Raw genomic sequence first — 19,316 nt, 5'->3', positions numbered from 1 at the left:
GTTTTATGCTGTAATTTTCACATCACTTGATTTGTTGCAAGGTACATACATGCATGATGTTCTTTAGACTAAAAATAGACCTCATCCTTCTCTGTGCTGTATGATGATTAGTTGTTATTGCATTTCAGTCACCTACACTATATAGACAGCATAATTCTGCCATTTTGAAGTTAATGATAAAGCTCCACTCATATTAATAGTTCAAACCCTTTGGGATTCTTTTGATTAAATGTACTATATAAACACTGTTGTTATTAATAAATAAAAAAGTCAGTTATTTTTTTTTTTAACTTACCACAGAGCTCTAATTTACTGGGATTCAAAAATTTGACTTTTAATGGAAAGACAGATTCAGAGCAAGATGTTTGATGGATTCCGCATCACTTTTTGAGAATACTGCTTACATGTTAAAAGTTCAGATGATATTTTTTGGTTATTATTATTCACATTGCAGAAATACCTAAAGGTTTAAACAAAATAGTGCTTCATTGTGTTACTCACTGTATACACCTATACTAGAAAATGTTCCCTTCTCCAAAGCAAACAGTCCTGAGGATGCATATGCACATGCTTAACACTTCTGTGAGTCCTCCTCGCTACCCCCCCCCCCCCAAATGAAATAAATAGGGCTATAGTGGGCAACAAAGTTAAGCATGCATGTAAGTTAGACAAAATAGACAAAGGATGGGAGATAGAAAGGATTATTAACTCTATTTTTCAAATGAAAAATTGAAAGATTAATTGATTACCCAAAGGGCATGCAAGGTTCTCTGATAGCATCAGAAAGGGAACTTGGATTTTTTGATTCCCAGTCCAATGCCATCTCTATGTCTATTAATTAGATGTATAGTCCTCCATTTACAAGCAAATTGTAACTTAGAACCTGCTTCATTCTTATGTTTCTTCTTTAAGACATGGAAAACTCATATGTCAAAAGTTTTGAAAAGTATAGTCAGTGCACTCTTGATTAATTGAGCAAATGAGAAAGACAAATGGTCTGAGAGATAAACTTTGTAGAAGTGCTGGTGGGGGATGGATCTGTAATGGTGTTTGGCATATGATGGCATATTCTTAAAATATGGGAAGTGGAAACCTGTTCTTCATCTCAGTTGTAACTTCAGCAGCTGTGCCTGAGTAAAGATTTTTTTTTCCCCCTTAGTTCAAATCTTTAACTTGAGTTCTGCAAGCGTGAAAACTTCTCAGCTGTCAACTAATCTCTTTAGCTGTCTTGCAATATTATCAGAGAAATCTTATGATTACTTTTAGACTCATCTCTCTTCTTTTTTGTTGACGTTAACAGCAAATTCATTAGTAAGCCATAAAATGGGTTCTCTTGCTCTCATATTTCTCTTCCACTATCTCACTTTCATTTGGATTCTGTAAATTTAGGATGACATTTTCAAAAGCACCTAAGTAACTTTGGAAAACAACTTTTACTAAAAGTTCTCTTGTCCCCCCAAGGGGGGATGCTTGCTTAGGACCACTGCAGCCTTGTCTGGTCTCAGAGAGACCTAGAAGCCAGCCTGGGGGTGGCTTCAGGAGCAGAGGGGGAGCTTGGGCTTATCCCCACTCTTGAGACCCTGGCCTTTTAGGCTCTCAACCTCACTGGTGCTGTGTGGCCCTGATTTGAGGAGCCAGTTTCTAGTTTCCCTCCTGAGAGAGGGATTATACCATTGGTTGGGGAGACCAAGTGCAACCTAAACTTCCAAGTAGCAAACAAACAGCTCCACTTCAACAGCTGCATTCATTTCCTGCCCCCCACCCTGTCTCTCATCTACTGACCACCTCAATTTACATTAACCGACTGGCTTTCTTGCCTAGGCACTGGCCTCTGGCTGCTTTACCACTCCATCCAGGAAGAGCACAGAGTATCTGCAGATGCTTTCTCAGCCTGACAAAGGGTGTTTATTTCCGAAAGCTTGCTAAGAATTTTTCCAGCTATCTGAGTTGGTCTAATAAAAGATATCAGATTTACCAAAAAACCTTGTCTGCCACTTCAACAAAGGCACTTATTGAGGCAAAGGCCAGCAGGACACAGGTTCTCTGCTCCCATTCAAAGGTTTAACTAGCTCCTTTGTCCCCAGTTCAGGCCACACAGCCCAGAGCACCCCTAAAGAATGATCCACCGCTCTCTTTCCAATGTTTTCCAGCTCCTGAACCCCACAAGCTCCTTCACTGGTCTTAGTCTCCAGCTTCTCTCCTCCGACCGTCCCTGCCAGGAACTGACATCCTGCTTGTTCATGGTCCCCACTCTATTGTTTTACTTATCTCCATCTCTTATCTTTGATACCTCTGGGGTATCTCCTCCAAAGGATGAGTACAAAGCCTGCCTGAACCAGCAACAGGGCTATTCAAGCCCAGTTGATGCTGGAGATTCCTTTTGCCTTGCCCTGCATACAAGTAGCCGTGACACATATCAGGGACCCTATTAATCCTTCTTTCCCTTTATATTAGCTTTATAGGTAGACCGAGCCACACAACATTACACCAAGAATGCAGTTAACAGAGAAATATTACAATAACCCCCATATTCCATTACACCTAGCTTGAGGTCTCAGTGCAAGCTAGCAGTACAGATCATCAGCGAGTCACACTGACAGCAGGTTCCGCCCTAATAAGCAGCTTGCCTTCCAGGATCAGGGCATGAAGCCACTTTGGCAAATGTATGTGGAAGAGGAAGTTAACTCATCTATCCACTAACAGATATTCAATCAAGTAGGGGCTTTAATCTTCTCACTCACAGAAGAGGGCATTGTGAACTACAGTTTACCAAATATAATTTTTATCCTATATTTTAAAGACAATACCATTCTAATTCATCATGTACTGCACATACATTTTACATGTATATAGGGAGAAGAAAATACTGCAGCCAGATATGTCATGCATACAAACAAATGCAATCACATTACTTTAGTCTAACTAGCACAGACTTCACATTAGGGAAAGGACTGATAATAAATTTCTCTAACTAAATAGAAAGCTGTGCATAGTAAAGTTTATATAGTGTAGATTTGATTCTGGTCTATGTATTATAACATGGTTTGATTTTATTGCAAGCTGCCTTTCAATTAAACTTGCAGCATTCAATGTGTAAGTAGTAACTGCATGTTCATTTTTGTAAAATATGTGTAGTTTTTCTATCCATTCGCAGGTAGTTCTTTCAAAAGTGGCAGGGCTAGACCTAGTCTACCGATTTGTCCAAATGTGATCCTAATTCTGCTCTGCTTAATCCCCTGCAAAACTGTGAACATTTCACTTTTGTAACATGCATATTCATTTTAGCCTTAAAATTATGTCACAAAAAGCAACAAGCAGGAAAAGGATCCATGCACTTCTTGCATGTACTGTTGTTTCAGGGACCTGAGCAATGTGGAATTGGATTAAATTTAGAGGTCCAAAGGCCAATCCAGAAGGAGTGGGGTTGGAGAGGCTACTTGCAGCCCCTTGTCCTTTGGCTGAGTGGCGCATGCACACTGAGCTCTCTGGGCTCATTGGCTTGTCAACATAATTCCTGAACCCAGGGTATGAATGTTGCCACTGCTTCCCCCTCTTTACCTGCCCTCAAACATAAATCCTACCAGGAACTGTTCTGATAAGCCATGTGCTGCGTAGCTGAAAGGAGTGTGGTTGTTCCCTGCCCCTTCTTCTCGGATCCTCCCGTGTAGGTGCTTAAGCCCACTGAGGCACCTAATAGGCAGTATATGACCTGGGCCATATTGTTTATATTTTATTGACTCTGAAAGCAGCATAAAGGAGGAGAAGGCCAGATTTTAGTCAACTATTTGGTGCTTAATTGGACTTTGACACCTCAATGCAAACCTATTCCACCCTGCTCAAGTCTCTGAAAAAATATTATCCTGCTTTCTTTTGTAACATGCCATCTTCTTATTGGTGATAAGACAAAGTGGTAGAAAAGCAGTGTCCAGGAGAAGGGCTCATCCATTTTTTGCCATTTTTACCATTTTTCAAGGTCTTGAGCCTGAATCCATGGGTGTCTAAATCCACAGAAGTGCCTGATAGACCCATTGTAAAATGGCTTATGATTACTTGCCTTTATAGTGTGTGATTCAGGTCTTCCAAAAACAAAAGTTGAATTGTAAAAACAAGATGTAATAGCCAGTTAGCACATGTAATATTTAAATGAAATGACCAATTTGGGTTGAGATTCATAAGAAATAATTTACCCCTCACTGCAGCATTCATTTCTGATGGACTGTTAAAGGGGCAATGTCAGAAGCTGTCTGTTTCCAGATTTATTTGATGTAAAAAACAAGTTTCACAAAACTAAGCTTTGCTTCTTTTCTTCCTTTTTCTTCTCTTCTCAATTGGGTTGCTCTAAGGAATAATTAAGAATAAACTTGAGGAAATGGTTCTTCTCAGAATATCTGCTAGTGTCCTTTATGTAACACTGTCCTCATAAAGGAAATTGTTCTTTCCCCAGCTTCAGTTTTATAAATGTTTTGAGAGCCATGTGAAGTGCAGGAGTAGAAATGAATTAAAAGAAAGTTGGAGTTATTTACACAACTCTGGGTTCAACTTCTGGCTCAGTCATAAACTTTTGTACAATCGAAGCCTGGTACGCTAATATCTTAGGGCTCATGCCCACAAGCCTGCACATGCAGTAAGCGGTATTGCAAACCCATTTGCAGCACCACGAACTGCACAAGCTGTTCATTCATGCATTCATGCCACTGCTAATTTACAGCACAGCAGGGTTTTTTGACACCAGGAGATCCCAGTCTCAAAATGTTCTGGCTGCCAGCCAGGCTTCATGTGCCCAGATTGCCCCAGGCTCATAGGACCTGAGGTAAGGCTGCTAGGGCCAGCCAAAGAGATGGTCCCAGCCTCTTCTACCCCACCTGGGGCAATTTGCCAGAGCATGCACACAGAGGCATACTGGGGGACAACTAGCAGTGGCACATAGTTGTCACTTCACTGAGAAACACACTCCCACTCATGAGGACACATCTTTAGGTGCCAATTGCCAATTTAGGTGCTTGCACAAAACACCTATGACTTAGTAGGGCTAACGGAAACCTGGTGGGATTCGTCCCATGACTGGGCGGTACATATTGAGGGTTATAGATTGTACAGAAAGGACAGGGTGGGGAAAAAAGGGGGAGGGGTTGCGCTCTATGTCAATGAGCACTATACATCGACCCTCATCAAGACAGAATCAAAGGATGAGGAAGTAGAAGGATTGTGGGTTAGGCTACATGGGGGGCAAGGAGAAAGGGATTTGGTGGTAGAGGTCTGCTACAGACCCCCACACCAAGGGGAAGAAATAGATTCGGGGCTCCTGAGGCAGCTCTCAGAGACCATAAAAGCTAAAGAGGTGGTAGTTAGGGGGGACCTAAACTACCCAGACATCTGCTGGTAGACGCAGACGGCAAAGTCCCACCATTCACGCAGGTTTCTAACCTGTGTACAGGACCTCCACCTGACACAGGAGGTACACGGTCCCACTAGGGGGAATGCCATAGTGGATCTGGTATTGGTAACAGGGGATGACATGGTAGGGGACCTACAGATCGGTAGCCATCTGGGGGACAGTGATCACCTAATAATAGAATTCACCATAAGACGTCGAGTGGGTAAGGTAACTAGTAGGGTGAAAGTGCTAGACTTTAGGAAAGCTGATTTCAATGAACTCAGGCGATTAGTCAAGGACGCACTGCAGAGTAGGAGTTTTGAAGTGATGGGAGCCCAAGAAGGGTGGTTGTGCCTTAAGGAAATGATCTTTCGGGCACAAAGCGAGATGATCCCGATGCAAGGAAAAGGAGGGAAAGGGGCCAAGAGGCTTCCTTGGCTGACCAGAGAAATCCAGGGCAGCCTAAGGGCCAAAAGGGGAGCACATAAAAAGTGGAAAGAGGGAGAGATCACCAAAGATGAATATACCTCCACTGCTCGCGCTTGTAGGGAGGCAGTTAGACAGGCCAAAGCTACCATGGAGCTGAGGATGGCATCCCAAGTAAAGGATAACAAGAAATTGTTTTTTAGATATATAGGGAGTAAAAGGAAGGCCCAGGGAGCAAAAGGACCCCTGCTAAATTGGCAGAAACAATTGGTGACGGACAGAGGGGACAAGGCTGAACTTCTCAACGAGTTCTTTGCCTTAGTGTTCCTAAGCGAGGGACACGACAAGTCTCTCACTGGGGTTGTAGAGAGGCAGCAGCAAGGTGCCAGACTACCATGTGTAGACCCTGAGATGGTGCAGAGTCACTTGGAAGAACTGGATGCCTTTAAGTCTGCAGGCCCGGATGAGCTCCATCCGAGGGTGCTGAAGGCACTGGCCGACATCATTGCAGAGCCACTGGAAGGAATATTTGAACGCTCGTGGCACATGGGCAAAGTCCCGGAGGACTGGAAAAGGGCCAATGTGGTCCCCATTTTCAAGAAGGGGAGGAAGGAGGACCCGGGCAACTATAGGCCAGTCAGTCTCACCTCCATCCTTGGCAAAATCTTTGAAAAAATTATCAAGGCTCACATTTGTGAGAGCCCGGCAGGACAAATTATGCTGAGGGGAAACCAGCACGGGTTCGGGGCAGGCAGATCGTGCCTGACCAATCTAGTTTCTTTTTATGACCAGGTTACGAAACACCTGGACACAGGAGGAGGGGTGGATGTCGTATACTTAGACTTCAGGAAGGCCTTCGATACGGAATCCCACCCCATACTGGTGAACAAGTTAAGAGGATGTGACTTGGATGACTACACAGTCCGGTGGGTGGCGAATTGGCTGGAGGGTCGCACCCAGAGAGTCGTGGTGGATGGGTCGGTTTCGACCTGGAAGGGTGTGGGCAGTGGGGTCCCGCAGGGCTCAGTCCTTGGACCGATACTCTTTAATGTCTTCATCAGCGACTTGGACGAGGGAGTGAAATGTACTCTGTCCAAGTTTGCAGATGACACAAAGCTATGGGGAGATGTGGACACGCCGGAGGGCAGGGAACAGCTGCAGGCAGACCTGGACAGGTTGGACAAGTGGGCAGAAAACAACAGAATGTAGTTCAACAAGGAGAAATGCAAAGTGCTGCACCTAGGGAGGAAAAATGTCCAGCACACCTACAGCCTAGGGAATGACCTGCTGGGTGGCACGGAAGTGGAAAAGGATCTTGGAGTCCTAGTGGACTCCAAGATGAACATGAGTCGGCAGTGTGACAAAGCCATCAGAAAAGCCAATGGCACTTTATCGTGCATCAGCAGATGCATGATGAATAGGTCCAAGGAGGTGATACTTCCCCTCTATCAGGCACTGGTTAGACCAGAGTTGGAGTACTGCGTGCAATTCTGGGTGCCACACTTCAAGAGGGATGCAGATAACCTGGAGAGGGTCCAGAGAAGGGACACTCGTATGGTTAACGGCCTACAGACCAAGCCCTATGAGGAGAGACTAGAGAAACTGGACCTTTTCAGCCTCCGCAAGAGAAGGTTGAGAGGTGACCTTGTGGCTGCCTATAAGTTCATCACGGGGGCACAGAAGGGAATTGGTGAGTTTTTATTCACCAAGGTGCCCCCGGGGGTTACAAGAAATAATGGCCACAAGCTAGCAGAGAGCAGATTTAGATTGGACATTAGGAAGAACTTCTTCACAGTTCGAGTGGCCAAGGTCTGGAACGGGCTCCCAAGGGAGGTGGTGCTCTCCCCTACCCTGGGGGTCTTCAAGAGGAGGTTAGATGAGTATCTAGCTGGGGTCATCTAGACCCAGCACTCTTTCCTGCCTATGCAGGGGGTCAGACTCGATGATCTATTGAGGTCCCTTCCGACCCTAACATCTATGAATCTATGAATTCAGTGACATACAGATGGTAATTTTAAAAGTAATTTGTCCCACTGACTTTAGTGAGACTACTCACATGTTTAAAGCTAGGCATGTGCTTAAATAGTACCTTGTTGACTTGAGCTCTTAATGCTTTAATGCTCCGTGTTTTAATTTTCATATACAATTTCATACTTTGTCTCTATTTGGGTCCTGCACCTGCACTTTTTTCCCCACCAGGTCTTAACTTTTCACATGTTAATAAGCCCATTGACATTCAGTCAAATATGTGCATCGGTTTTCGCAGGACAATAGCCTTAGAGTGTCCAGGAAATGGGAGATACAGGTATTCACTGTATTTAACTCTGATGTTCCTAGGTCTGAGTTTCAGATTAGGTAGATATGGCCATTTCCCTATTGGCAGAAGATACTGATGCTCAGGCACAAATTATCAATATAGCCAGCAACAAGGGGGACTCGGGTCATGTCTACAGTGTAATCTATGCATTAGAGCAACATCTTTTAAGTATGCTGAATTGGCAGGGGAGGGCTACCTGGTGAGCTAGGAGCCATCTGCTTGGCTCTTCTGGTGGGCTAATTAATATCACTGAGTTTCAATGCCATTTTTTCTGCCCATGCAGGCTTCACACAGATGCCATTACACTGTGGCTGGTACAGGAGGTACCCAGAGCAGTACTGTATATTTAAGTATGTACAATAACTTTATTGTGTAGACTGGTCTTAGATGTGGATGTAGGTTAAACTGTAGCTAAAACTGTAGGTTAAATTGCAGCTTTAAGAACACCAGCGGTATAAACTGCCTTTTATTTGTCTTTCCAAATAGATGTCTTGGTTGCAATCTCTAGAGGTGCTTCAGTAGCAGTAGCAATAAATAATTGCTGCATTTGAGTTAAAAGAATACCATAAATTACAGACTTACCTGAGTATCCTTTCAGCCCTCCATGAAGTTACCATAACAAGAAAGACTAAATAATTTATGTTACTTTTTGGCAATAACATGCCATTTCATTTAGAAGAGTAGTAAAAGACTGCAACAATTTTAAAAGTTCTGAGAAGGTGAATGTCCTTGAATTAATCCTGGTAAATCAACTCATTCCTAGCCCTTAGCAAAAATAAATGTAAACTGCAACACTTCATTAAAGTAAAAGTATCTTTACTATTAATATACAAATGGTGAAGAGTGACAAATAATTGATATACTTTAAGCCATACTTTCAATGTCTTTCATAAATACAAAACTTCAGCATTTGCAGTATTACTTTTTTTTTTTTTTTTTTTTTTACAGTTTAGATATATATATATACAGCATTTCATAGGGACATAAGATTTTGAAACAATAAACAAACTAGCTCCAGTAGTAGCTATCTCATCAATATTTAATTCAGGTGGTGTATACTGTAAGTGGGCCGTTGACAACGTTTGGAATAACAAAAACAATGCATGGTATGCTTTAGCTTATACACATAGCATACAAAATACATACCGAGTGCTCTTTGTGGCAGGAAAGCTATTTTTTAAATCTTGTCTAAATAGTTTATATATTCTTAGCAAGAACTCAACACCATTAACAATGACATCATTTTCCTGAAAGGTTCAATTATTTCAGTGTTGTCTTACTGCTGATGAATATACATTCTGAAGGTTTGTTTTTCCTTTCCTCCATTCTCCCACATTACATTTTTTTTTTAAATATATCTTAATTATATGGCAGGATTAAAGGGTCTATCTGAACTAATACTCTCCTGTTTCTAGTAGTTCAAGTTCAAGACACTTCTGATCCCAAGACCCTTCTCCAGAGACCACTTTTGGTTTAGCAGCTCCATTTTTTCTCTGATTCCAACACAACTGGCTTACTTAGTGGCTGCTCCCTCCTCAAGCTCATGCCTTTTCACCTCCTGTCTCTTATTTATTATTTATTTTTTGACTTTTCTCATTTTTTTCAGCTTTCTTGCACTGCATCTAGCCATCCTGCTAGGCTCCAAATTCCACCTGTGATTTAAGATCTGCCAATACCAATTTGGCAGTACATTTCTCTGGGCTAGAAAAGGCCAACATTCAAGTCTGAAAGTCAAATAGCATAGGGCTCACAACGCCTTATGAGAAGAAAAATGCAAAGGTAAATGACGATCTTTAAGGGCTAGATCAGAACATGGAACAATGGAAAAAACCTCCCATTTAGATCAGGTCCTCATAGACCCAGGTCTAAATTGCTCATTTATGTGTGCAATGGAGTACTCATTTCACACATAAATGATGCGTTTTTCTAACAGCAGCATTTTGGTTGGGTGGTTTCTTAAATAACATTATGATCTGAAAAATATTGTAGAGATACATGAATGGGCATTCTCTCTCTCTCTCGCTCAAGGTTTGTTTAAATAAACAAAACCATAAATATTCGATTAATCACAGTTGTTTTCCATTGAAGCAGTTATCCTCAGGAAACCAAACTGAGTTTAGAAATAAATGGAAGAAAACAACTTTTTCCCTTCTGCAAAGATAACTTTGAAAATATGCTCAGGCTGGGGTCGAACTGGGATACAATATTGTAGTAATCAAGAAATTCTAACAGAGAAATTTTTCCTGATGCATTAAGTTAGCACTAGGCTGATCTGCTGTGTACGCCTCATTTGTGCGCTAATGCCTGATACACTAAGACTGCATATAGGAAAAAGTGTCCACAGAAGTCAGTGGATAAACTTTAGTCATGCAGATGTCTGTCATTAATGTCAATTAAATCAAGATTTCACCCAGTAACTTTCTGTGAAGAAATACTCTGACAAACATATTTAGATGTAGTTGCAGGTTAGGAAATGCATGGGCTTGTGCCAGCCTTCTACTCAGAACTGAGCCATATGCAATACTAACAGCATATACTTTAAATAACTTATTTCCTGTGATAACTATAATGGAGATAATGGCATCACAAACAATTCTGAAGCAAACATTCACAGCGGTTTTATTCCAAAGCTAAAATGCTAGAAAGAGGTTCTAGATTTCTTTCTAAAAATGTTAACTTTTTAAAGAGAATGGAAGGACTAATAGGCCTGAATATCACTGTGGAGAATCACTAGATGAATCTTAATGCTATTAGTCAAAGTGCATAAATCCAGTGCTATGGCCTCCCCTACCAGTATCCTGAACACAACCTTCCTAATAATTACAGTAAAGAATAGCCCCAGTAAATGAAAACAAAATTGCTAACTCTCAAAACTCTTCATTAGGTTTTGATTTTTAAAGTTAATAGACAGTATGACCTTTCTGTTTACCTTAGATAAGTTTTATGTTTTCTAAGCAGGAAAGTATATCATTGTAAAAAAACTTCAGACCTTTTTAAACAGGATTTGTAAACAAATTATTGGAAGAGATTTCTCTTTAATAAAGCAGAGTGGCATGCTATCCAAAGGCACAAATACATCTTAATTATCTGATCTAAGAAACACAAAATATAACATGATTATAATACTACACTTCAATGATTGGCACTTAAATAAATAAGGAGTTGATCAATGTAATTACCATCATTAAAAAGAAAGCCACTTTTTTGGATAAATATCAAGCAAAGGCTGAAGACATTAAATGGAATTTACTATACCATGAACTGTTGTCAAACAGCATTTGTCCATGACTATCACTGCGTGCTACAGTTGCACATACCTACGACGAAGACAGAAAGTAGTCCCTGTTCTTGCAAGCTGTCCTATGTAAGTGCAGCCTTCTGTCTAAGCAGATTCCCACCAAAGTGAAATTAAAGATTCACCCACACAAAATAGCTTACAAAACTGGGTCCTAAATAAATTAAGCTTTGTCACATCAGGCATTAGCATCAATGGAATAGTAAATATTTCTTCCTTGCCAAAAAAATAAAACTGAAAAAAAGACCTACCCTCCACAATATATTTTAGAACAACTTGAAAAAAGTTAATTGCAAATAATTTTTAAAAAAATATTTGTAAATCAAAATGCATTTTCTAATAAAAAAGTAAGCTGTTTTTGCTGTTTTGTTCCTTATCTTTTGTTGAACAGAGATTGTCTTTGCCATATTTCATGTAACCTATCAAGAAATGACAAAAAATCCAGTGACTTCTTACCCCGCACAAATTGTAGTAGTGTAACCATTTAGATTACTTTTACAAATAGTTATATTCAGTCAACTCTTCTGACATTTCATACTAACACTTAAAATTACTTTCAGACAGTAAAAGTGACATTTATACAGATATCTGATATTTTCAGTCTAGAATAAGAAAGGAAAATAAAGAAGTGATGTTATTCCTGTTCTACACGTATCTTACAATTTACTACAAGCTGTCCCTCATTTGGAAACATTTGCAAATGTTGACATTTTGGAGTTTTCTGTCATAATGTAAAAAGCTGTTGTAGTCTTGTCTTTCTCTTACATGGCTTGGAGCAAGAGATATTCTACTAATCTGAAAATCAAAGGGTGCACGTAGAATAGTCTACCAGTAATTTAGCTTCCTATAATTCTCTGAACATCACATTGCACCACTAGCAAGAGATTTAGCTACAGGAAGAACATAAACACTTTTGGGAAAACCTCTTGATCTGTAAAAACCAGTGTACTAGGAAATACTTCTGCTCCCACTAACATACTAAGTAGTCACATATATTTCTCAGTGTATTTTTGCTTTTAATAAGTAGCGCAAGCTTAGTGATAATAAACATGCTGTATAGACAATTTTCAAATCTGTTCCTATTTGGGTTCATTCACTAATTTAAGAACACATTCAAGCAAAAATCGTTTCTCTAGATAACGGACAGGGAAGTGTCTCTTGGCTTTGCTGCCAGAGAAGTTATTTTCTAATTCCAGATGAAGAGAATAACCCTTGGAAACTAATCGGGCTGTGCAAAGCTTCAGTTGCTGATTCGATTCAGTGGAGGTACAGCCCGATTTGGTGACAGAATCTCCAAATCTGAATCAAATCAGGAGACCGTTTAATTTCTCCAAATCGAATCAGAGAGATTCGGAAAGATTCAATGATTCAGACACAGACACAGCTTTAAATGTTTTTCCTACATACCTCAAGGTACCAGGCAGCTCGTGAATGCTGAGATGGTGGGGTGGATGGAGCGTCCCACAGGAACACGAGGCGTCCCCAGCGTGCTCGGCAGCAGGCCCAGAAGTGGACCAGAAGCACTTCCAGTTTACTTCCAGGTCCACCAGGGAGCACACAGGGGGCCCCCCTGCACCTCCCTGGCTTGGCAGCTGGTGTCCTCCTGGGTCTGGGGAGCACCTGGCGTCCCCCCATGGCTGACTGCCAAGCCGGGTGGGTGCAGGGCGGGGGGGATGGTAGAAACCGTGTGCTCGACAGCAGACCCAGAAGTGGACCGGAAGTACTTTGGGTCCACTTCCAGGTTCACTGCCCTGCCCCCCCCACCCCCAATGCTCCTGGTGGACGCTCCACTAGCCTCAGCATTGTAGCATTCACAAGCCATACCTGGTACCTTGAGGTATGTAGACAAAACATTTAAAGCTGTGTCTACGGACAAATCGCTGAGTCTCTTAATCAGCATTGAATCTTCAGATAAGGATTCAGCCAAATTGAATTGGGACAGTAATCCAAATCAACAAATCAAATCACTGTCCCCAATTTCGGACGAATCTGAATAGAATACGGCACGTTTTGTACACCCCTAAAATCAACTATAACCTGATTTAGGTTCTACCATCCTTGCTCACTAGGTAAGGTACTTTAATGTGAAAACAGTCCCCTTGGTTTCAAACAGCATTATTTGGATAGTAAGCTTTGAGTATGATATAAGTGAAAGTGGCAAAATCTGGCCTTCTTATGGTAGGAATTTCTGGGGATTGAAGAACTACTTACTCAGTGATCCTAGTAAAAATATTGTTTGGGGAGGTGACAGAGTGAAGTTCAGAACTCAACTTTTGAATCCCGTGGTTTTTTCCATTGAATTTTGTCAATGGGAGAAGCTCCAGTGACATATATGCCTTTTGTGTGAAATGTGGTTCTGTGCATTATTGGCTAGAGGCAAGCCCCATCATTTTAATGAGTATTCTTATTGACTTCTCAGGCCCAGGAGGGTACAAAAGACAAAGTTAGTAGACAGCTGTCTAATAATACTGTGCAAATGCCTGCTCAGTTCCTGGAAGCAAGCTGGAGAGCTCTAAAATAGAACATCTTCAGCTTTCCCTTATCCAGGGGCAGCAGTTTAGCATTTCAAGAGGCAACTTATCTTTCAGAGGCTTCATAGTCCACTGCTACATCTCCTGCCCCAATTTTATCTCATTTCTAGTTTTGTAGACAAGCTTAGCTTACAATCCTAGTCCTACCTGTTTTTTGTCTCTGACTGCTTGACTCATTGTGGGTTCTTCCCTGACTCACTGAAAACTAGGAAGGATTTTAAAGGGACAACCTTACAAAATTGTTGGGGTTTTCTGGAGCTAGCTTAATTTCATAAATTGCTTAAGGCCAAGAAGCTAGGGACCTTGAATTTTAACATACTTGCAGCAGCATCCATAGACAACCAGTAATTAGACCAGTGGGAAAGGGGAGCAATAATTTTCCTCATTTCCCTTAAATTTTTAGCTTTGCTACACAGAAGTCATCCCCTTTCCATAACTACTAAGTATCAGTTAAAAGTTACATGATGGTCTCTGGGAGACTGGATCGTCTGAATATTATTACTGAGTCAAATGCAGAACTTGAGGTAAATTTATGAGGCTGTGAATCTGTTCAGCAGATTTACATACTCTGAGTTCAGCTGGGTAACATTTGTGGGTTGCTCTACAACTTGCTCCTAAATATTAGATTTTTTGGGGTCTTTTGTAGAATATATCTGTTGCTTTTAAAATGTAGGCTTGAGCAGTATGGAAGGTGATGGATATTATGTGCTGGACTGGCTCTGAAAAGTTATTTCTCCTATTTTTAATGCTGGAAAAATAATGAATTGTAGACAGGGATAAATTTTTCACCTAAAAATGGATTACTGGAACACCATAGGTACAGTTACTAGAATAAGTGAAAACAATTGTTTTAGAGAATGTTTAGTGAAAATATTTGCCTGAAAATTTAATCATTTAAAATGTTCTTAGCCATTTAGTCAAAGTCTTTCCTTTTCTCCTTTCCTATTGTGTTTTCCAGTACAAATGGGTGTACTATTATAAAGCAGAAACTATTACACAAAAAAGTGCAACTGTTTTATAACATACATGCTGAGTTGGGGTGAACAACTTATTTGTTATATTGAAATGCAGAGAATCATTCCCTGACTAAATGGCTAGAATGAACATTAAAAAAAAAAAAAAGATATATATGTATAAATACATTGAGGCAACTAATTTGAGCTTGTGTTTATTTGAAGGTTTCATTTGAAACCAAAAGCTATTATCATAAATTAGTTTTCTTTTCACACAAAACAAGTTTCCACATTTCAGTTCACACATGATCTTCCAAACATTAATACAGAATATCTGAAGCTCTGAAAATTCCTGTGGCCTTTCAGCCTCAAAATCATATAGCTAGGATGAGGCCAACATTTTTTAATGCAAGGTATTTAGCAATTTTGCTTTTTAATCTGTACATCATGTTTATTAACCTTTACTGTGCTAAAGAACCCATGTGAAACTGCAGGCTTGTCACCACATAGTAGTCAGTCATTCTATTTCTTTTCAATTTATAAAAACAGCTGAAGTGACTGCCCAGTCTTTGCCAACTCTATGGTCTCAAATTTCATACTGAGACTTTTTTTTCTTTCAAAAGCAACCTAAATTATACAAATTGGAAACAAACACAGCAAGAGTACATGACACTTTCTTTCATGTATTTAGCTTGCACCAAAGGTTGTGGAGTCATTTGATATATTGTCTGGCAGGGAGTTTTTTGAAAGTCTTTTTTATAAATAGATCATTTTTGCAATATAATAAATTACATTTCTCATTCTGTAGGTTTTATCAAATTGAAACCATGGGACGGGCATCAGCCAGGACTACATATACTAAAACCATTAACAAAACCAAATAAAAAGGTACTGTAGACAGAAGTATTTTGATCATATGTACACATGTACTAACTATTCCAAGCTTAAGTTGTCCAAGATGTTAAGGTCAGCCATAAAGTTTTGGTCACAGGGTTACTCCAATCCATATGCTTTTTTTCAGACAGCTGTAGTTATCTTATTATGCTTTGCTATCATCTTCTTTTGACTGGATGATGTCATTTGTAACTTTGATTTCTATAGTTTCTGGATTTAAAGCTTCTTTCCCATTTTCTTCCTTTAGTGGCAGTTTCCTGTGAGAAAAATCACAACATTATTTTCTAAAAATAATACTGAATACCCTTCAGGAGCATGTGAATATTCTTAGGAAATGTAGATGGTGACTATCTCATTATATAAAGCCTCTAAGGAATAAAGCATGGCTTTGCCATGAATCTCAGGGAAGTGAGATTCATGGCACAGCTACAAAGTCTCAAGAGCAGACTAAGAGACGATTCTCTGTCTTTCTCTACCTACTTAGTTAGATGCATAGGAGGAAAAGGAGCTCTGGGGAGTCAGTTCTCTCTAGTGCACTGCAATAGAAGGAGCCAGGGCAGATGAAGATGTTCCCCATTATTTCTCTATGTGGTGGTGTGGGAAAAGCCACAATTTAGCCTTACACTGTCACTGGATGATCCATACAAAGGATCATTAATCTGAGCAAAGATTCATAATTTCGTTCTCAAACTAGTCTCTCTTGATGTATATTGAAGTCAATGGCAGTTTTGCATTGCTATAACAAGGTCAGGATTTCAGCCCAAGTGAGTAGAGGAGACAGTTAAAAAAAAAAGATACCAAGCTTTTAAGTAAATAAACATTTATACAAGAAGTAGAAGAAAACACCAAAAAACCAGACTAAGGACCAGTTCAGTAGAGGGCTTAAGTAGAGGCTCAGTTGGACCTCTAGGGCACCTATATACAGAACGGACTTCTGCTCCGATGTGTGCTAATTAGCACGTGTCAGAGCAGACCTGGTTAATCGAGTCTGCTGCAGTGTGCTAATTAGTGTGCTTCAGCAGCCTCCATGTATTCATACATATTCATCACCCTGCCACCATATTGAAGCATGGGATGCTGAATACATGTGTCACTGTGGGTTGGTTTAATTAGAGTTTCTCAGAGCCACTCCAATTAAAGCACCCTCCACCCTGGAGAATGTGTATAGATGCCCTTAGACACTCTTAAAGTGAAATACATAATTAAGGCTTTGCTGAATAGGGACAGACCTAGTTCAAGTACTTTGCTGAACCACTTCCTAAAGTTAAATATGATCTTGAACAGAAGAATTTAGACGAGCCTGGCTCTCGGCTGCGGGGGCTGCCTGTCCCTTTTTCAGGCTCTGGGGCCTGGGAGCATGGCGACCTCCCCTTGCGGGGTCTGCTCCCTTTTGGGGTCTCTGGTGCGCCAGCTGGAGGAGCTCCAGGCCACAGTACAGAGACTGCGTGCCATCAGGGACTGCGAGCAGGAGATAGACTCCTACTGCCAGGCCCTTCTCCCCCGGGAGGTGGAGGGTAGACCACAGTCTCCCTCCATGCCAAAGGAGGACTCTGGGACCTCCTGCTGTGTCCAGGCAGGGCATGGACCAAGGTGGTCAAGGGCCCTAAGGCCCGCTGCACCAAGGCCCCTCCCCCACCAGAACTGAGCAACAGGTATGCACCTCTTGCTGCCCCAGCAGAGCCTGCTGACTTGCCGGCCCCCACAGGCAACATGGGCCTAACTGCAGCTCCCGCCCCTGCTCTCCCCAAGATAAAACGTAAGGTGTTTGTTGTGGGAGACTCCCTCCTGAGGGGGACGGAGGGGCCAATCTGCCACCCAGACCCCTTAGCCCGGCAAGTCTGCTGCTTCCCAGGGGCCCGCATCTGGGACATTGTGGAGAGGATCCCCAAGCTCCTCAAACCCACAGACCACTATCCCATGCTCCTTATTCATGTGGGCACCAATGACACGGCTCGGAGCACTCCCAGCCAGATCATGAGGCGCTACAGGGATTTGGGAGCGGGACTTAAGGGTCTGGGGGCACAGGTGGTGTTCTCGTTGATCCTCCCAGTCTCAGGCTATGGGCTGAGAAGGGACAGGAGGATCTATGTGGTCAACCAAAGACTGTGGCACTGGTGTCGTCAGGAAGGCTTTGGCTTTCATGACCACAGCCCGCTCTTTGGCGAGAGAGGCAGCGAGCTGCTGGGAAGAGGTGGTCTCCACCTCTCTCCCCTAGGAAGGAGGCTCTTCTCAGCCAGACTGGCTGACCTGCTCCACCGGGCTTTAAACTAAGCCCGTTAGGGGACAGGGGGACTACCGCCACTGCTGGCCCGCTGAGCAATCCTTGCAAAGCCAGCGGATCATGGCACTCAAGGGAACCCACCCCGGCCCCAGCCCTGGTAAAATCTGTGGGCAAGGAAGGAGCCCCCCAGGGGGCACTTGCCTGCCTGTACACTAATGCCAGGAGCCTGGGGAATAAGCAGGAGGAACTCATTCTCCTGCTCAGTGCAAACAATTACGATGTCATAGGGATAACGGAGACCTGGTGGGACTCCACCCATGACTGGACCACGGGGATAGATGGCTATACCCTGTACAGGAGGGATCGTGTAGAGAAAAGGGGCGGGGGTGTAGCTCTCTATGTTAAGGAAAGCTATGCGTCCCTGCAAGCCGATATTGGCGACAGGGGTGGACGGCTGGAGACCCTCTGGGTTAAAATCCATGGGGAACACGGCACAGGGGACACAATGGTGGGAGTCTAATACAGACCTCCCACCCAAAGTCCTGAGCTAGACCAGGAGTTTGCCCAGGAACTGGCTGAGGCAGCTTGCTCCAGGACCATGGTTGTCATGGGTGACTTCAATTACCCAGACATTTCATAGATTTCATAGATTTCATAGACATTAGGGCTGGAAGGGACCTCAGAAGATCATCGAGTCCAGCCCCCCGCCCAAAGGGCAGGACGTCAGCTGGGGTCATAGGATCCCAGCAAGATAAGCATCCAGTTTCATCTTGAAGGTGTTCAATGAAGGCGCTTGAACAACCTCCGGCGGCAGGCTGTTCCAGACCTTGGGGGTTCAGACAGTAAAGAAATTCTTCCTTATGTCCAGCCTGAAACGATCTTGTAGTACTTTGTGACCATTCGTCCTCGTCATCCCTTGGGGCGCTCTGGTGAACAAACGTTCGCCTAGATACTGGTGATCACCCCTGAAAAACTTGTAGGTGGCCATCAGATCACCCCTGAGCCTGCACTTTCCAGGCTAAAGACCCCCAGGGCTCTCAGCCTGTCATCGTAGGGTCTGCTTCCCTGACCCCTGATCATGCGCGTGGCTCTTCTCTGGACTCTCTCAAGCTTCTCCACATCCTTTTTGAATTGTGGAGCCCAAAACTGGATGCAGTACTCCAGCTGCGGCATCACTAAGGTCGAGTACAGGGGGAGAATGACGTCCCGGGATTTGCTTGAGAAGCATCTATGGATGCAAGCCAGCGTTTTGGTCACTTTACTAGCCGCAGCATCGCATTTCAGGCTCATGTTCATCTTGTGGTC

At 42.4% G+C, this 19,316-nt stretch overlaps 1 protein-coding gene across 1 annotated transcript in view; it reads right to left on the bottom strand.

Annotated features, from left to right (window-relative positions):
• Positions 1-8,916: 8,916 nt before the first annotated feature.
• Positions 8,917-19,316, bottom strand: part of NCAM2 (neural cell adhesion molecule 2) — a 569,780-nt gene continuing 559,380 nt past the window's right edge. The window contains exon 18 of the mRNA XM_019476390.2: positions 8,917-16,047. Coding sequence (XP_019331935.1) covers positions 15,936-16,047 — 112 coding nt within the window. The 3' untranslated portion in view covers positions 8,917-15,935. The remainder of the gene's footprint in view (positions 16,048-19,316) is intronic.

Source organism: Alligator mississippiensis, chromosome 1, assembly GCF_030867095.1.
Source record: "Alligator mississippiensis isolate rAllMis1 chromosome 1, rAllMis1, whole genome shotgun sequence".
In the NCBI taxonomy this organism is placed as follows: Eukaryota; Metazoa; Chordata; order Crocodylia; family Alligatoridae; genus Alligator; species Alligator mississippiensis.
Note: the sequence above shows the minus strand (reverse complement) of the source record. Positions and strands in the feature narration are given on the sequence as shown.